General features: G+C 46.0%; 2 protein-coding genes, 1 long non-coding RNA gene and 2 other non-coding genes across 6 annotated transcripts in view; 4 read left to right on the forward strand and 1 right to left on the reverse strand.

Annotated features, from left to right (window-relative positions):
* LOC117997523 (histone H2B type 1-C/E/F/G/I) overlaps window positions 1-15,421 on the forward strand; it is an 881,166-nt gene that overhangs the window by 142,215 nt on the left and 723,530 nt on the right. The window lies entirely within an intron of this gene.
* TRNAY-GUA lies at window positions 2,203-2,290 on the forward strand. Its single transcript is given in 2 exon segments — window positions 2,203-2,239; window positions 2,255-2,290. It is a non-coding gene; the product is annotated as a tRNA-Tyr (tRNA).
* Window positions 10,001-12,982, reverse strand: LOC117997532. Of its 2 annotated transcripts, XR_004675837.1 has the most exons (3): window positions 12,896-12,982; window positions 11,172-11,382; window positions 10,001-10,043 (listed from the first exon to the last, which is right to left on the reverse strand). It is a non-coding gene; the product is annotated as an uncharacterized LOC117997532 (long non-coding RNA). The 2 variants fall into 2 exon arrangements; XR_004675838.1 differs by lacking the exon at window positions 10,001-10,043 and having other exon boundaries at window positions 11,171-11,382.
* Window positions 11,179-11,267, forward strand: TRNAY-GUA. Its single transcript is given in 2 exon segments — window positions 11,179-11,215; window positions 11,232-11,267. It is a non-coding gene; the product is annotated as a tRNA-Tyr (tRNA).
* On the forward strand, window positions 13,087-14,795 carry ABT1 (activator of basal transcription 1). The gene is made up of 3 exons (XM_034985885.1): window positions 13,087-13,359; window positions 13,965-14,170; window positions 14,327-14,795. The coding sequence occupies exons 1-3, from the start codon at window positions 13,119-13,121 to the stop codon at window positions 14,687-14,689; spliced, it is 810 nt and encodes a 269-aa protein (XP_034841776.1). The 5' UTR covers window positions 13,087-13,118; the 3' UTR covers window positions 14,690-14,795.

Genomic DNA, 15,421 nt, shown 5'->3' on the forward strand with positions numbered 1-15,421 from the left:
AACTGGATGTAGAAACCACCATTCATTTCAAAACTTGGCTCCAGGCCAGCCGTACCCTGATTCTGTCTGTCATCTGGGTGCTTCCCCTACTCTTCCCAGGACAGAATTTCCCCAGCTACAGAAGTCAGCTTGGCCTCCACTCATTTTTTTTCTCCCTATTTATTTTCCATGATTCTCCTAGGAGTGTAGGTGTGGAATTTTAGTGACAGAACGGAGCCCAATTCCACAGCTCAGATCCACAGATTGGGCATTGGCATGACTGACTGAACTGGGAGTGACTGGTTTGTTTGGGGGCTTTCAACCATGACCTGGGAGTGCTGGTTTCCAGTAACACTGGATTGGGGATTACATTTTCCAACACTCAGTTTCCACAGAGACTAAATGAAAATCAAGACGACTATTTTAAAATTCACAATTTACCAGTTGTTAAACTATTGGCTCAACTCTAAGCTCTCTGCTCTGGACTGAATTGTGTCTCCCCGCACCCCCCCCCCCCCAATTCTTATGTTTCAGCTCTAACCCCCAATGTGACTGTATTTGGAATAGGAATGTAATTAAGGTTAATAAGGTCGTAAGGGTGGTAATCCTGATATCTAGGATCAGTGTCATGATGAGTGGAGACACCAGAGAGCTCACTCTCTGTGTGAAGACACAGGATGCGACCAACTGCAAGCCAAGAAGAGAGCTCTCACCAGGAACCGAATGTCCATCGCCTTGGTCATGGACTTCCAGCCTCCAGCACTATGAGAAAAATTAATTTCTGGTGTTTAAGCCACCCAGTCTGTGGTACTTTGTCACAGCAACCTGAGCAGACTAAGACAACAATCCTTTTTAAATCTGCCGTGTGATAAAGGAGATAATACTCTGTAAACCACATTACTGATGTCCTGCTTGCGCCCATGTTTGCCAGAAGGTAAGCTAGGAGAAGAATGCAAGGCTGGAGGAGGAGGAAAGGTGGGCTTACTCATTCCCGTTTCCCTTCTGCGGACTTCCTGTTCCTCTAAGTGTTGCCCCAGTAATGAATCCAGCACCAGCCTGAAATTTCACCACTTGTTGGCAACTTTGCTATTTTCCACTTGGTATTCAAGACATGGAAAGGACACCTGATAATGTCAAGAGAAACTGTCCACTTCTTAGGATCCTTTTTCTCTAGCTGCGAATTCTCTATTAGGTTAGGAACATTAAAAGAAAAGTTACTAGGCGCTATTCTCTTAGTTTCTCATGGAAAGGGATTTAATTGCTGAGTTCAAGAACAACTATGCGATTTCAACATTTCTAATAGGAAGCATTGGTGATTGCCATTTGAAGAAAAATTTGGAATGTTTTCAATAATATAGTTTTGTAGAAATTTTATTTTAATAAGCACAGATATTTTATAGAGAAATTCACTTTTTTCCTTAAATGTATTGGAGGAAAGTTTGCTCCAGATAGTGTAGCATGTTATCCATCTGTGTCTATTTTTTGTAGTAGGTTCAAGGAAACTGATCAATCTCTGTTGAAACTCCATGTTGGATGATTTGCTTTGGAAAAGGAGTATTTATATTTCCATTTAAGAATTTTAAGGATTTGTGTTTCATTTTAATTGCTCTACTATAATTAGGCAACATAATATGAACCAGCCAAATCAATTATACAACTAAAAAAAATTTACACACACATGCACACACAGAAGACTTCACATTTTTCATCATTAGAGTTATGAATATACACGATTTCCCATTTGACTTTCAGAATGGAGTACTGTAATTTACCAAAATGCAGGGGGCATTGCTCTGTTCACAACCCAGAGATCTTCTTCAACCTAGCTGTCTGTATTTAGGGCAACTATAACATTTATTGAGCAAACTTTGACGTTTTTGAAAGAAGGAGGAGGAAGTAACCAGAGAGGAGGGAAGGAAATTGGGCGTAATCCAAGGCATTACTTTCAGCTGTATTATTCCTAGGGTAAGAGGACATGGGATACCCTTTGGGATTTTGTCTTGAGATAGACATAAGTAATATCCTAACGTCTTAGATGCACAACGCAATGAATTTTGTTTTTATAAACCCACGGACCAGGTGTCCGGATCACTATATAAAATACATTCGGTGTCCGAGAAGACAGCTTAAAATCGCACTTCTAAAAGTGAATATGAACATCACCAGCGCAAACCATCTGGACAGAGGTTATTTTAGGAATCCTGAAGAGCCCTCCCCAGGAGTCCTTCGATAGCTCAGTTGGTAGAGCGGAGGACTGTAGAGGTGACAGTTGGGCATCCTTAGGTCGCTGGTTCGAGTCCGGCTCGAAGGACGAGACTTTTGGAAACCCAGGCTCCTCCAGCGAAGCCGCCGTAAAATTTAGATCCTTCCGGAACGTCGGGGAATAACCCCTTCCCGCGTGTCTCCCGAGGACAGGGTGCACTTTCCGCTGAGACGAGAAGGCGCTGCCCTCTCTTACTTGCGGGGCGCGCGGGCGGCCGCGGCGGCTGCTGTGGGGAAGGGCCGCCGGCCCTGCGGAAGACCTTCCCCGCCGCCTCCGCTCGCCTTTCCCCGCGTGGGGCGCAGCCGTGCGCACGGCCGCCCCGGCTCCCCCGCTCCCGCGCCGCACCCCGCGCCCCGCGCCGGCCCCCGCGCCGCGCAGCCGGGAGGAGGGCGCACGCGCGCGGCTGCCAGGCGCGCCCCGCCCCCAGGCCTCCAGACCCCGCCCCTGGGGGGGCGGGTCCCCGCGGCCGCGCGGATCCCCGGTCACCCTGGTAATTCCTGAAGAGGCCTTTTATGGGAGAACTTTCAGGCCTACCCCACAGTGGGAAGTAGCATCCTGAACTCCACCGCACCCATCGCCCAGATACAGCCACGCCGTTGGCACCATCTCCCCAAATCCGCACCGCGCCCGCGCAAATCCTGGGTGCGGACAGGCCCCGCTCGGCCCCTTGGCCCCTCTGCACACGCCGGGAGTGGAGGAAAGGTCACAGAGAGCCGTCTCCTTTCAAGCTGACGGCGCGCGCGCGTTTGCCAGGGAAAACGAGCTCGAGCGCGCACGCGCCCTGCCGTCAGAACCGAACGCGGGACGGGCCAGCGGCCCGGTTTCCCCTAGCTCTCGGCCACGGAAGAAACTCGGCACCCACGTGGGACGTCGTCGTGGAACTTCTCATGGAGTAGCATGCTCCGTCTGTTTACGCAGACTTGGGTGTAAACCTCGACATTTGAAAATGATCTTGAGCGGGGCGCCTGGGTGGCTCAGTCGGTTGGGCGTCTGCCTTCGGCTCAGGTCATGATCCCAGGGTCCTGGGATTGAGCCCCGCATCGGGCTCCCTGCTCGGCGGGGGGCCTGCTTCTCCCTCTGACCCTCCTCCCTCTCATGCTCTCTGTCTCTCAAATAAATAAATAAAATTAATAAAAAAAAAAAGAAAATGATCTTGAGCGGTAATGTTCAGGAGCAGCAAGGAATTAGGAGGGTTTGGATCTGAAGACTCCTGCCATAATTTTCAGTCTGCCTTTGGGGAAGCCTGTTCCCAAACACCAAATGGCTGGGAGGAGCTACCAAGAACAAAGGAAAGCAGCCTGAATCCTGAGAGAAGAGGACAAGGGCGGTCACTATGGCTGACACGGAAAATGACACGGGGCCTCTGTCCGAGCACTTACATTAAGCCCTTTTTGCTGCAGCTGCTGCAGTTTCCAGTCTTGAAAAACTGCCACAGTACGTTCAAATCCCAATCCAAGACTTGTATTCGCTCCAATAAATCGGTTCTACTTTTAGCTCAACACACTTAGGAATTCCACAAAGAGCCTCAGCCTTTTATTAGAAATTATCTCAGAACACTTCCCTAGAACCCATTTCTTGGAGTGACTGAAAAAAATTACATCTCTTAAATGACATTAGGCTGACAGGTAGGCTCTTGGCAAAACTTCACCGAACTTTTTCTTCACTCACTGATATCACATGGACATTTGTAAAAAAAAAAAAAAAAAAATCTGAGTACTCTTACCATATATCTTGGCATAGAAGTTCACACATTTTTTGTTGGGTATTTTCCTAGGAGGTGAATAAGCCTTCTTAGTGGATTTAGACTTTCAAATTTCCTGTATGTATCTACCTGAATAGGTTAAGTTACAGTGTAGTAATAAGCATTCCCCCCTCCTGCTGATCATGGTGGCTCATAACCAGATACTCTTATTTCTGTGTCATATAAATCATGGTTTGGCTGGTGGTCCATTCTGGGACCCTGACTTGTAGATCCTCTACAACTCAGATCATAAATCATTTTGTCAGGGTAAGGGTACAGAGGGATGTGGTGGATTGCTCATTAGCTCTCAGACTTCCAGAAGGGACATCTCATTTCCCAAACGTGGCATTTTGAACAACTACAACTGTTGGATATAATACTGAAAACATCAGCTTGAAAGTATTGGAAATTTTAAAATATGGTAAAAACAAATTTGTGTAATGGTATCATATGTTAAAAATAATACATACTATGGGCAAAAGAAAAGTAAACGAGTTAACTGGGAATCTGATAAGGAGGCTGTGTGTAGGAAGAAATAGACTGCTCAGCAAGACATCAAATTGATGTTGAAGTTTTTGTATGGTTAACTAGTTTTGTTTTGTTTTTAATTACCTCTATTGAAATGCAATTTAAACACAGTAAAATTCATTCCTTTTTAAGTATATAGTTTGCTGAGTTTTGAAAATTATATTCAATCATATAACCACAACACTCATGATATAAAATCTTTTCATCTCTCCAGAAAGTTGACTTGTGCCTTCAGAAGCACTGATGGGCTTTCTGTCACTGTACTTATTTATGCCTTTGCCAGATGGTTCTAGGAATAGACTCCTACAGTATGCAGCTTTTTGAGTCTGGCTTCCTCCATTTAGCGCAACGCTGTTGAGATTCATCCTTGTCATGTGTGTATCCACAGCTCATTCTTTTTACTGTTCAGTAGTCCATTGTAGGGATGTACTACAATTTGTTTATTCATTCACCAGCTGATGAAATTTCGTCACTGTTTTTATTATTATTAATAAAACTGCTTGTTATGGGCTGAATTACATGCCCCCCATTCATATGTTAAAGCCCTAATTTCCAGTACCTCAGAATGAGACTGTATTTGGAGATAAGGCCTTGAAGGAAGTTACTACATTCAAATGAGGCCGGTAGGGTGCCTGGACCCAGTCTGACTGGTGTCTTTATAGGAAGAGGAGATTAGGACACAGAGAGACAGCAGGGGCAGAAGCGTGCGGAGGAACGACCACGGACAGAGCAAACAAGGAGGCACCTTTCTTCAAGCCAAGCAGAGGCCTCAGAAGAAATCAGTCCTGCTGACACCTTGATCTTGGACTTCCAGCCTCTAGAGCTGTGAGGAGATAAATTTCTGTTTAAGTCACCCAGTCTGTGGTATGTTGTGATGGCGGTCTTCGCAAATTATTGTGTGGCTATAAATATTTTGGATATAAGTGTGGCCATGTGTTTTATTATCAGTGAATACACAGGAGTGGGATTGCTGGATCCTATGCTAGGTGTATATTTAACTTTCAAAGAAACTACCAACTGTTATCCAACGTGGCTGTACCATTTTGCATTTTTTTTTTTTAAGATTTTATTTATTTATTTGAGACAGAGAGAATGAGAGGGAGGAGGGTCAGGGGGAGAAGCAGACTCCCCGCCGAGCAGGGACCCCGATGTGGGACTAGATCCCGGGACTCCAGGATCATGACCTGAGCCAAAGGCAGTCACTTAACCAACTGAGCTACCCAGGCGCCCCCATTTTACATTCTTATTAGCAATGGATGAGAGCTCGTTTCTCTACATCTTAGACAACACTTGGAACAGTCTTTTAAATATTAGCCATTCAAATTTGTACCTAACACAACACATTCACATGTCCTACCCACATTTATGGGGCAGGGATTATTCAGATATTATAAGAGGTGGGTGGGAATCTTGGGGCCGTCTTAGAATTTTGCCTCCTACGATGACTGTGTGGAGGCATCTCATGTGGTTTTAATTCATATTTCCCTCGACTACTGATGTCTACTTTTTCAGGTAGTTGTCATCTGTATATCTTCTTTGGCGGAGTGTCTGTTGAAATCCTTCCCTTTTTTAAAAAAATTGAATTGTTTGCCTCCTTACTGAGTTCTGGAATGCTTTATATATTCTGGATAAAAGTCTTGTCTATCAGGTGTTTGCCCTGCAATATTTTCTCCCAGTCTGTGGTGTGACTTTTCATTTCTTAGCAGCATCTTTTGAAAAGCAAATATTAAAATTTTGATGAAGCCCAATTTATCTTTTTTTTTTTTTCTTTTGTACCTTGTATTTTTTGTGTTCTTTGGTGTTCTAAGAATTTTTTGCCTAACCAAAGGTCACAGAAATTTTCTTCTGGAAGTTTTATCTTTTACATTTAGGTCTCTGATCAAACTTGAATTAATTATTTTATATCGTATTGATGGTAAAAGATTTTTTTGTTTTATATATGAATGTCCAGTTGTACCAACATCAGTTACTGAAAGCTTATCCTTTCTCTATAGAATTACTGTGTTGTCTATGTCAAAAATCAATCAACAGTATTTTTAACAAATGGTGGTAGAACTAAATATCCACATGCCAAAAAAAATGAATCACAAAAGTTAACTCAAAATTATCATACACCTAAATGTAAAATGCAAAACTATAATACCACCAGAGGATAACAAAGGAAAAAATGTAGGTAGCCTTGAGCATGGCAATAACTTTGTGTGTGTGGCAACTTTTTAGATGTAACACCAAAGGCACACTTCATGGAAAAAAAAAATTGGTAAGTTGGACTTCATTAAAATTAAAAACTTCTTCAAAAAGACACTGTCAAAAGAATAAGAAGAGAAGCCACAGACTGGGAGAAAATATGTGCAAAGGACATATCTGATAAAGGACTGCTATCCAAAATATACAAAAAGCTTTTAAAACTCAACAATAAAATAAACAACTTGGGCAAAATATCTGGACAACTCACCAAAGAAGATATACAGGTGGCAAATAAAAGATCCGCCACATCATATGTAATCAGGGAATTGTAAATTGAAAAATCAATGAGAAGCCACTACACACCTGTTAGAACGGCCAAAATACAAAACGCAACACCAAATGTTGGTGAGGATGTTAAGCCAACAGGAACTCTCATTCACTGAGGCTTGTAACTTGCATTTCCCTAATGAATAACAATATCGAGGATCCATATCATGGGCTTATTGGCCATCTGTACATTTTGTTTTGTGAACTATCTATCCAAATCATTTGCCTATTAAAACAATGGCTCACTATTGAGTTGTACACATGTGTTATACATTCTGGATCCAAGTCCTTCATCATTTATCACTTAAACACTTACCTGAATGTTTTGCATATATTTTTCCCCAACCTGTCACTTGCCCTTTAATTATCTTAAGTTCTTAAGCATCTTTTGAGATTTTTTCTTTAGTCTTTGATGAAATCCAATTTATCATTTTTTAAATTTTTTTTTTTTTAAGATTGTATTTATTTATTTGACACAGAGAGAGCCAGAGAGCAAGCACAAGCAGGGGAAACGGCCGGCAGGGGAGAGGCAGGCTCCCTGCTGAGCAACGAGCCCAACGTGGGGCTCCATCCCAGGACCCTGGTATCATGACGAGAGCCGAAGGCAGACGCTTAACTGACTGAGCCACCCAGATGCCCCCCATTTTTTTCTTTATAGTTTATGCTTTTTGTGCTCTAAGAATTTTTTGCTTAACCTAAAGTTACAAAGAGTTTTCTCCTAGTTTTTCTTCTAGAAGTTTGACAGTTTTAATCATTATGTTTAGGTCTTCATCCATTTTGAGTTTTGTCCATTATGCTGTGTAGGGTCTGAGTTCCTTTAGTAGCATGTGAATGTCCACTTTTTCCAGCGCCATTTGTTAAGGACGAGCTGGTCCTTGGCACCTGTCAAAGTCAGCTGATTATGTATATATGCTGGTTCATTTTTCTGGACTCTATCTAGCTTTACAGTAAGTCTTGTAACCAGGTAGTGTTAAGTCCTCTAACTTTGTTCTCCTTCACAACTGTTTTGGATATTTTGCATCTTTTGTAGTCTATATAAATTTTAGAATCAGCTTGTCATTTTTACAAAACTGCTCACTGAGATTTTGACTGGGATGGCGTTAAATATATGTCAATTTGGAAGACTTTGCATCTGAAAAATGTGGATTTTTCTGTTATATAGAATGTGTTGTTTTTATTGTATTTTTTGTTAAATTTATCTCTAAAAATTTCATTTTAACCCTTCCGAATGGTATTTATATTTCAAGTTCAATAAACCAGAATACTTATTAATAAGTAGAATTATAATTTATTATATTTGTGTCCTTTGGCTTTGGTAAACTTATTATTTGCAGTAGATTCTTCAGCATTTTTTTATAATCATCACATCAGATATGAATAGAGATAGTTTTTCCTTTTCAAATCTATGCTTTTCTTTCTTTCTTGACTTGTACTGGCTAGAACCTCCAGGGCAATACTGAATAGAAGTCAAGGTCGGATATCCTTGTTCTAGACCTGATCTTAGTGACAAACCATTCAGTCTTTCACTACTAAATATGCTAATGGTAGGGTTTTTCAATATGTCTTTTATAGGTTGATGAAATTCTCTTATATTACTAGTTGGCAGAAATTTAATCCATGAATGCATCCTAATTTTGTCATGTTTATTCTGCATCTATTGAGATAATCATATAGGTCTTTTTTAATCTGATAATAAGATTTACTGATTTCTACTAAATTCTAACCTACACTTTAACTTTTCACCTGGTTTAGTTTTTCGAAAGTTTCTTTTTCCACTTTAAAAATTCAGGCAATATTTACATAAGATGTCCCTTTTTAGTACCATGAGTTCTGACAAATGTATATAGTCATATAACCACACCCACAATGAAGATATGAAATGGTTACATCACACCCCCAACTTCTCCATGTTCATTTTGCAGCTAACTCCTCCCCCTACATTCTAACCTGCTAACTACTGATGTTTTCTATTCCTTTAGTTTTGTGCTTATAAGAATGTCTTATGTAGCCTTTTGTATCTGCCTTTAGGATAAGGCACAGGAGATTCATCCCTGTTGTTACATCTATCAATAGTTTGCTTCTTTTTATTGCTGAGTATTCCATTGGAATATTGTCTGTAAGCTTTAGGAGCAGGCAAGTTTGAGTCAGTTAGCTATAGAACCATTTCAGGCTTAAATCAACTCTGCAATACGACATGACTGAGACATGAGGCTCTGGGATCTCAAATGAGTACTTGTACATTACCTAGCACTGGCTGATGAGAAAAATACGGAACCTTTTCTCAGGTCCCATTGTGCCCTTTGTGAAAATTGGGGCTGCAGGGGAGGTGGGTGGGGGATGTGGTAATTGGGTGATGGGCATTAAGGAGGGCACTGGATGTAATGAGCACTGGGTGTTATAGATAAGTGACGAATCGCTAAATTCTATCCCTGAAACTAATAATACACTCTATGTTAACTAACTTGAATTTAAATAAACTCTAAAAAAAAGAGAGAGAGTGGTAGATCGGGTAAGAGGAAAGCTCTGACCTACTGGAAAAGCTAGAGAGTTACACAAGAAAAAAAGGCAGATGCTGAAGATGAGGAGACACTCGGAGAGTCAAAAGCCAATGAGCACTGGCTAAGAGAGGGAGTTTGGAAGTTTATAAACGAGAGAAAAGAGAAAGAAATTTGGATTAGCTGCTGTGTTATGGCAAGGGAGGCTTCCGAGATGAGGAGAGACGTCTGAAACAAAGTGTTGTCCTTTGTGATGAATATCGTGTCAATCTGTGTGTGTTCTAAGATACTTAAGTAAAATGTAAACATTTTTTCCTTTATTTTTTTAAAGATTTTATTTATTCAATTGACAGAGAGACACAGCCAGAGAGGGAACACAAGCAGGGGGAGTGGAAGAGGGAGAAGCAGGCTTCCCGTGGAGCAGGGAGCCCGGCATGGGGCTCGATCCCAGGACCCTGGGATCATGACCTGAGCCGAAGGCAGACGCTTAACAACTTAGCCACCCAGGTGCCTCCATTTTTTCCTTTAAAAACAAGAAAGAAAAGCTTTTATTTGAGACACAATGTGAACTTAGATCCTAGAGTATGACTGCTTTCATGTCTGTGGTGTTCAAGGCTCTGTCAGGACACTCAGTATGTGAAAGAGATGGTCTCACACAGAAACTGCTCGTTTCTCTAAGCCTTTTCTACTCTAGCATTCTCACATTTCCCCCAGATTAGGTTAGATTATTGGAAAGAAATGTACCTCATTTCTCATGAGAGGGAACTGAATAACGGAATTAAATATAGATTATATGTTGCAGATTTCTCATGGAAATCACTGGATAGGACCTTTTGAAGAAAGATTTATTTTTCCAAGACTACAGTTTGAAGTACTTAGATTTTTAATAAGCAATACTCTTATAAATTCACCAAAAATCTTTTCTGTAGATACATCATCAAGAAAAGTCTGTCCAGACGGCTTCCTGCTTTCTCCATCGGTGTTCAGCCAGGAAGCCCAATGCCGTAATAGGTACTCATTAGCAGTACCTGACAGCATCCCCACAAACACAGGTCTAAATCTCTTTTTTTAAATTTGGAGAGGGTTGTGTTTCATTTATTTGCCCCACTAAATACGCGCCACTTAATTCCTAAACACACACGCACACACACAATGCCTCTTGTTTTGGGTCAAGTACTTTTATGTCTATACATTATTTTCATTGTCCTTCAAAAAGAATTGCAAAGTTGCCAAAATGAACTCAGCAGTATGTCCACTTCAAGACAATAGATTCCTCTTTAACCCAGCTGTCTACATGTAAGGTAAATTATCATTTATCCATCACTTTAATAGAGAGGCCGGAGGCAGAAGGGACAGAGGGACAGCAGGAGAAATAAGGGTGATGGTCCTATCTATATTATGCCTAAGTGAGCAGGACATGGAACATGGGTGGTGGTGTTCTCTTTTTTAAAGACCGAAATCAGAAAGTAAAAAGCACAAAACTTAAGTGTTCAAGGGTATTAATTTTTTAATATACCTCTATGATCACCACCCCTATCAGTTTAGAACATTTCTAGCACCCTAGAAAAAAATGTTTGCCTGTAATTTAAAAAAAAAAAATGGTTAAAACCACTGGGATAAACATTATTCAAAGTATTCTAGCAAACCATACCACCAATCCTTCGATAGCTCAGTTGGTAGAGCGGAGGACTGTAGATGTTCAGACATGGTCATCCTTAGGTCGCTGGTTCGAATCCGGCTCGAAGGACTTAGCCTTTTGACAGGTTTTTCACTGAGGCCGCTTGCGTGGACCCTTAGCGCAGATAAGAAAACTTGAACAGTTGGGCACCTTGTCGTTTGTGCTCACAGATGAACTTGTAAGACTGAAAATAAGAAGAAGAAATAAATAAATAAACGATCCGCAGGTACATACACAAGAAGCTGCGCATGTAAGACGGGGTCTCCAGGGAGACTGACTTTTCATGGAGTTTGGGCAAGGATCATGGGGCGCGTGGAGAACGGGAAGGACCTCTTGGCCCAAGGTTTTCATTTTATTTTGGAGGTCCCATGGCCCTTCTGTTATGTTGATGTTTAAGTGAATAAACATTTTATTAATGGGAATTTCAAATACACACAAAGTAGAGAAAACAGCGTAAATGACCACCTGTAGACTGGCATCCTCTATCCCCCCACATGCCCCCTCCACCCCCGACCTCTCGAAGCAATACCAAGATGCGCTCTCCTCTCATCCATCGTTGCTCCGTGTTTTGAAGACAGGAATTCAGTTCCTCTTACCGCCCCCTCCCGCCTCCAAAAAAAGCAGCGGCGGGCAACTGACAGAAAGTTCCCTTCCATAAAATTACCGAAACTGGTGTAAGAACTCGAGGAGGCTGGTTTCTCAGCACTTTCGCCCTCTCCACGGAAGAGCGTGGCGCCCTGTTCCGGCAGAACTAAACTGGGGCGCCTGCCTGGCAGGAGATGTCACCTCGGACGGTAGCCGTGGACCCCTTGCCCGGTTTCTGTGCGCACCCGCCCGTCCCAGCGGGATAGGAAAGCCTGTCCCGCTGCAGCGAGGGCGGGTTTACGCTATGCTCACACTCGTCCGGGCCCCTTCCACAAAGCCGGCTGCACGGCGGCTCCGCGTTCGCGGCGGCTGCTCTTTGCAGTCGGCCCAGCGGCAGGTGCGCGCGGGAGGAACGGCGGCGCCAAGAGCGCGCGGACGGCGCCCCCTGCCGGGCGGTCCCCGCAGTGCGGGGAGGGGCTGCGCCCGGCGCCCGCGGGAGAGGCCTCGGCTGCGGTGCGAGGACCGCCCGCCCCGCCGCGCCGGGGCCCGCAGCAGACGCCGGTGCCGGGAGAGCAGGGTTGGCGCGCCGCCCCGGGGTCGCCGCAGTCCGGGCCGCGTGTACACAGGACAACAGGTGTTTATAATATCAGCGTGCATCCCGTGTCAACCAACGCAAATAACGTTTTGAAAACAGGAGAAATAACTGTTGCCCGTTAAAATTTCCTGGACACTATTCACAAAACCAAACTGCAAATTAATACTTTAAAGTACACAAAAGGTTTTAAACTAAATGAGGTCACAACTGAAGTATTCAAAACCTAAGTTTCCAAAACTTGTATTTGCAAAACTAACCTACATTTTCAAAACGTAAAAACATTCAGAACTCGAAGTTAAGTTTTGAAAAATAATTCACGTTTCAAAACTCAAGAAGTCTGAGTCAACCGTAAAGGCGAATCACGCCCCAGCCGGAGTCGCACCCGCGTCCCCTGGGTCAAATGCCGCTTCCATCTCCCAACCCCCCAAAGCCTTCCCACATTTCCAGAAGAGCCCGCCTCCCGCGCTTCCCCATCTCGCCGAGGCGCTCTCTAGGGCGCGTCCACCCGCGGACCTACCCGCTCGGCGCCGGCCGCTGCAGCCCCGAGCGCCGCCAGTTCGGCCACCGCGAGCCTCAGGTCCCGCCTTCCCGCTTCGAATCCCACTTCCGCTCCCGGCAGCCAGTCCGGTCCGGCCGTTCAGCTCCGCCCCGTCGGCCCCGCCCCTCCCGCCGGCCGTCGCACGCGCTGTGCGGCAGACGGCGCGGCGCTTTACGGCTGCCGTGCTTCTCGCTCCGCCGGCATGGAGGCGGAGGAGCTGGAGAGCGAGGCCTCGGAGCGGGAGCCTCGGGAAGGGACAGATCGGAGCCCAGAGGCGGCGGAGGAGCGGGAGGAATCCGAGGAGGCGGCTTGTGGCGCCAAGAAGCGGGTGGTGCCGGGTATCGTGTACTTGGGCCACCTCCCGCCCCGCTTTCGGCCTCTGCACGTACGGAACCTTCTCAGCGCGTACGGCGAGGTCGGGCGCGTGTTTTTCCAGCCCGAGGGTAAGAGCGCGGGCCCGGGCCGTGCGGGCGGGGGGTGGCGCTCGCCGGCCGCGGGCTCGCCGGCGCGGGTCCGAGGCGCTGTGGGGGCGGGGACTCGAGGCCGGCGCCCGGCTCCTTTGGGGGGTCGGGGTCGGGTGTGGGTCGCCCAGTGGGCGCAGATGAGTGGTTCTCGGGTGGGTACGTTTGGCCTGTAGCGTCCACTCCGCACACGCCGCGTTCCTGAACCGAATCTACCGGCTCGTTAAGTGAGCGCGCCCTGAATAAGAGTCTCAGAGGCTCTTGCACGGAGCTGGACCCATCCCCTTCGTCCTCGTGACCCAGGTCTAGAGACAGTGTCTGATCCGCTGACCCCAGCTTTCCTACAGGCGCTAACTGAGTTGGGATTCGGGGCGTGTGCATGTGCAGAGCACATCCGATGCAGGAGTTGACGGCTCAGGAGAGGACTGAGTTAGACGTGGGGAGAGGGTGCACGGGGAGAGGATGGACCTTGTGGTTCTCTTCCGCGCAGAGGCCTTGAGGGGGATCCTGGCCCGCGGGCGAGTGGGAGGTGAAGTTAGTTGGCTGCCACGTCGGCCTCCTAAACCACTAATGTGTCTTGGGCTCAGACGGCTTCGTGAGGCGCAAGAAGAAGGCAGCGGCAGCCTCGGCCGCGGGAGGCAAAAAGCGGTCCAGGTACAGCAAGGACTACACCGAGGGCTGGGTGGAGTTCCGGGACAAGCGAGTAGCCAAGCGCGTGGCGGCCAGTCTTCACAACACGCCCATGGGAGCCCGACGGCGCAGCCCCTTCCGTTACGACCTGTGGAACCTCAAGGTGAGGGCTGGGCTTGCCGGCCTCGTCTCATCCTCCCGCCTTCCCAGCCCCAGCCCCAGCCCAGCGCCTCATTCCCTTTTGTTGGCCCCGCTCTCTCATCTCCTCTCCGTCCCTGACGTACCCTACCCAGATCTTCTCCTGTTTTCCTGCCCACAGTACTTGCACCGTTTCACGTGGTCCCACCTCAGCGAACATCTTGCCTTTGAGCGCCAGGTGCGCAGGCAGCGCCTGAGGGCCGAGGTTGCCCAGGCCAAGCGTGAGACTGACTTCTATCTTCGAAGTGTGGAACGGGGACGGCGCTTCCTTGCCGCTGAGGGGGACTCTGCCCGCCCGAGTGGCACCTGGACCTTTGCCCAGCGTCCTACTGAGCAAGAGCTGAGAGCCCGGAAGGCGGCCCGGCCAGGGGGTCGTGAACGGGCTCGCCTGGCAAATGCCCAGGACCAGGCTCGCTCCAACCAAGGGCTGCTTGCCAAGATCTTTGGAGGTCCACCACCTTCAGCGAGCGTGGAGGAACCCTGACCAGTCCGGGACTCTTGACGGGTGGACAGCCCCCTTCCATGTCTTAGCCCTGCTTCCTGTCTGCCTGATAATGACTACTGATAATGAATATATTATCTTTATAAGACCAGCAGTCTGGTGGGTGCTTAGACACTGACGTCTTGTGTTCCTCTGGTCCCCCCTCCAACTCCTGTTGCCTGGCTGAGGCACCTAATTCATACTAGCAAGAGTGGGACTACTGCAGGATGCCAATTCTGTTTGATCCTTGGCTGTCCGCCTCCTCCCCAGTGAGATCCTCTGAAAATCCCACTTTCTGGACCCAGGAAGAGCCTTTATTTCGAGCTAGAATGATAGTGTCAGTCCAGGCAGCTATTTCTACCAACTGTAGTTGAAGGGCAGCAGCAACATCTGTTTTATTTAGAAAAGATTAACAGGGCCAGGGGTTAGTGGGATGGGACTGGGTTGGGAGCCACCTTCCAAATGTATGTATAGAAAAGAAAAAATTTATATACTTATATGCCTTTGTAGTTTTTTGGGGAGAGGGGGCATTTTATGAGTTCTAACTTCTATCTTCTCATGTCCTGTTCATTCCCCTTCATCTCCTGGTCTCAGAGCCACCATTCCTCCCCCACACCCCTAGTTCAGCCTGGACCCTTTTCTATCTATCAAATTAATTTCTTAGCCCATTTTATCAGTTATCTAGTTCAGCATTTACTAAGTCGCTATATGAGGACATAGGGATAGTAGGTAATA

Source organism: Mirounga leonina, unplaced genomic scaffold (assembly GCF_011800145.1).
Source record: "Mirounga leonina isolate KUSES-001 unplaced genomic scaffold, KU_Mleo_1.0 Mir_366, whole genome shotgun sequence".
NCBI lineage: Eukaryota > Metazoa > Chordata > Mammalia > Carnivora > Phocidae > Mirounga > Mirounga leonina.

What these genes read in the sequence shown, in the direction of transcription:
- ABT1 (XM_034985885.1), top strand. Translation starts at nt 13,119, where the DNA reads ATGGAGGCGGAGGAGCTGGAGAGCGAGGCCTCGGAGCGGGAGCCTCGG. An exon ending in CGTGTTTTTCCAGCCCGAGG is followed by an intron (nt 13,360 to 13,964) that starts GTAAGAGCGCGG and finishes TCTTGGGCTCAG; the next exon opens with ACGGCTTCGTGAGGCGCAAG. An exon ending in ACGACCTGTGGAACCTCAAG is followed by an intron (nt 14,171 to 14,326) that starts GTGAGGGCTGGG and finishes TCCTGCCCACAG; the next exon opens with TACTTGCACCGTTTCACGTG.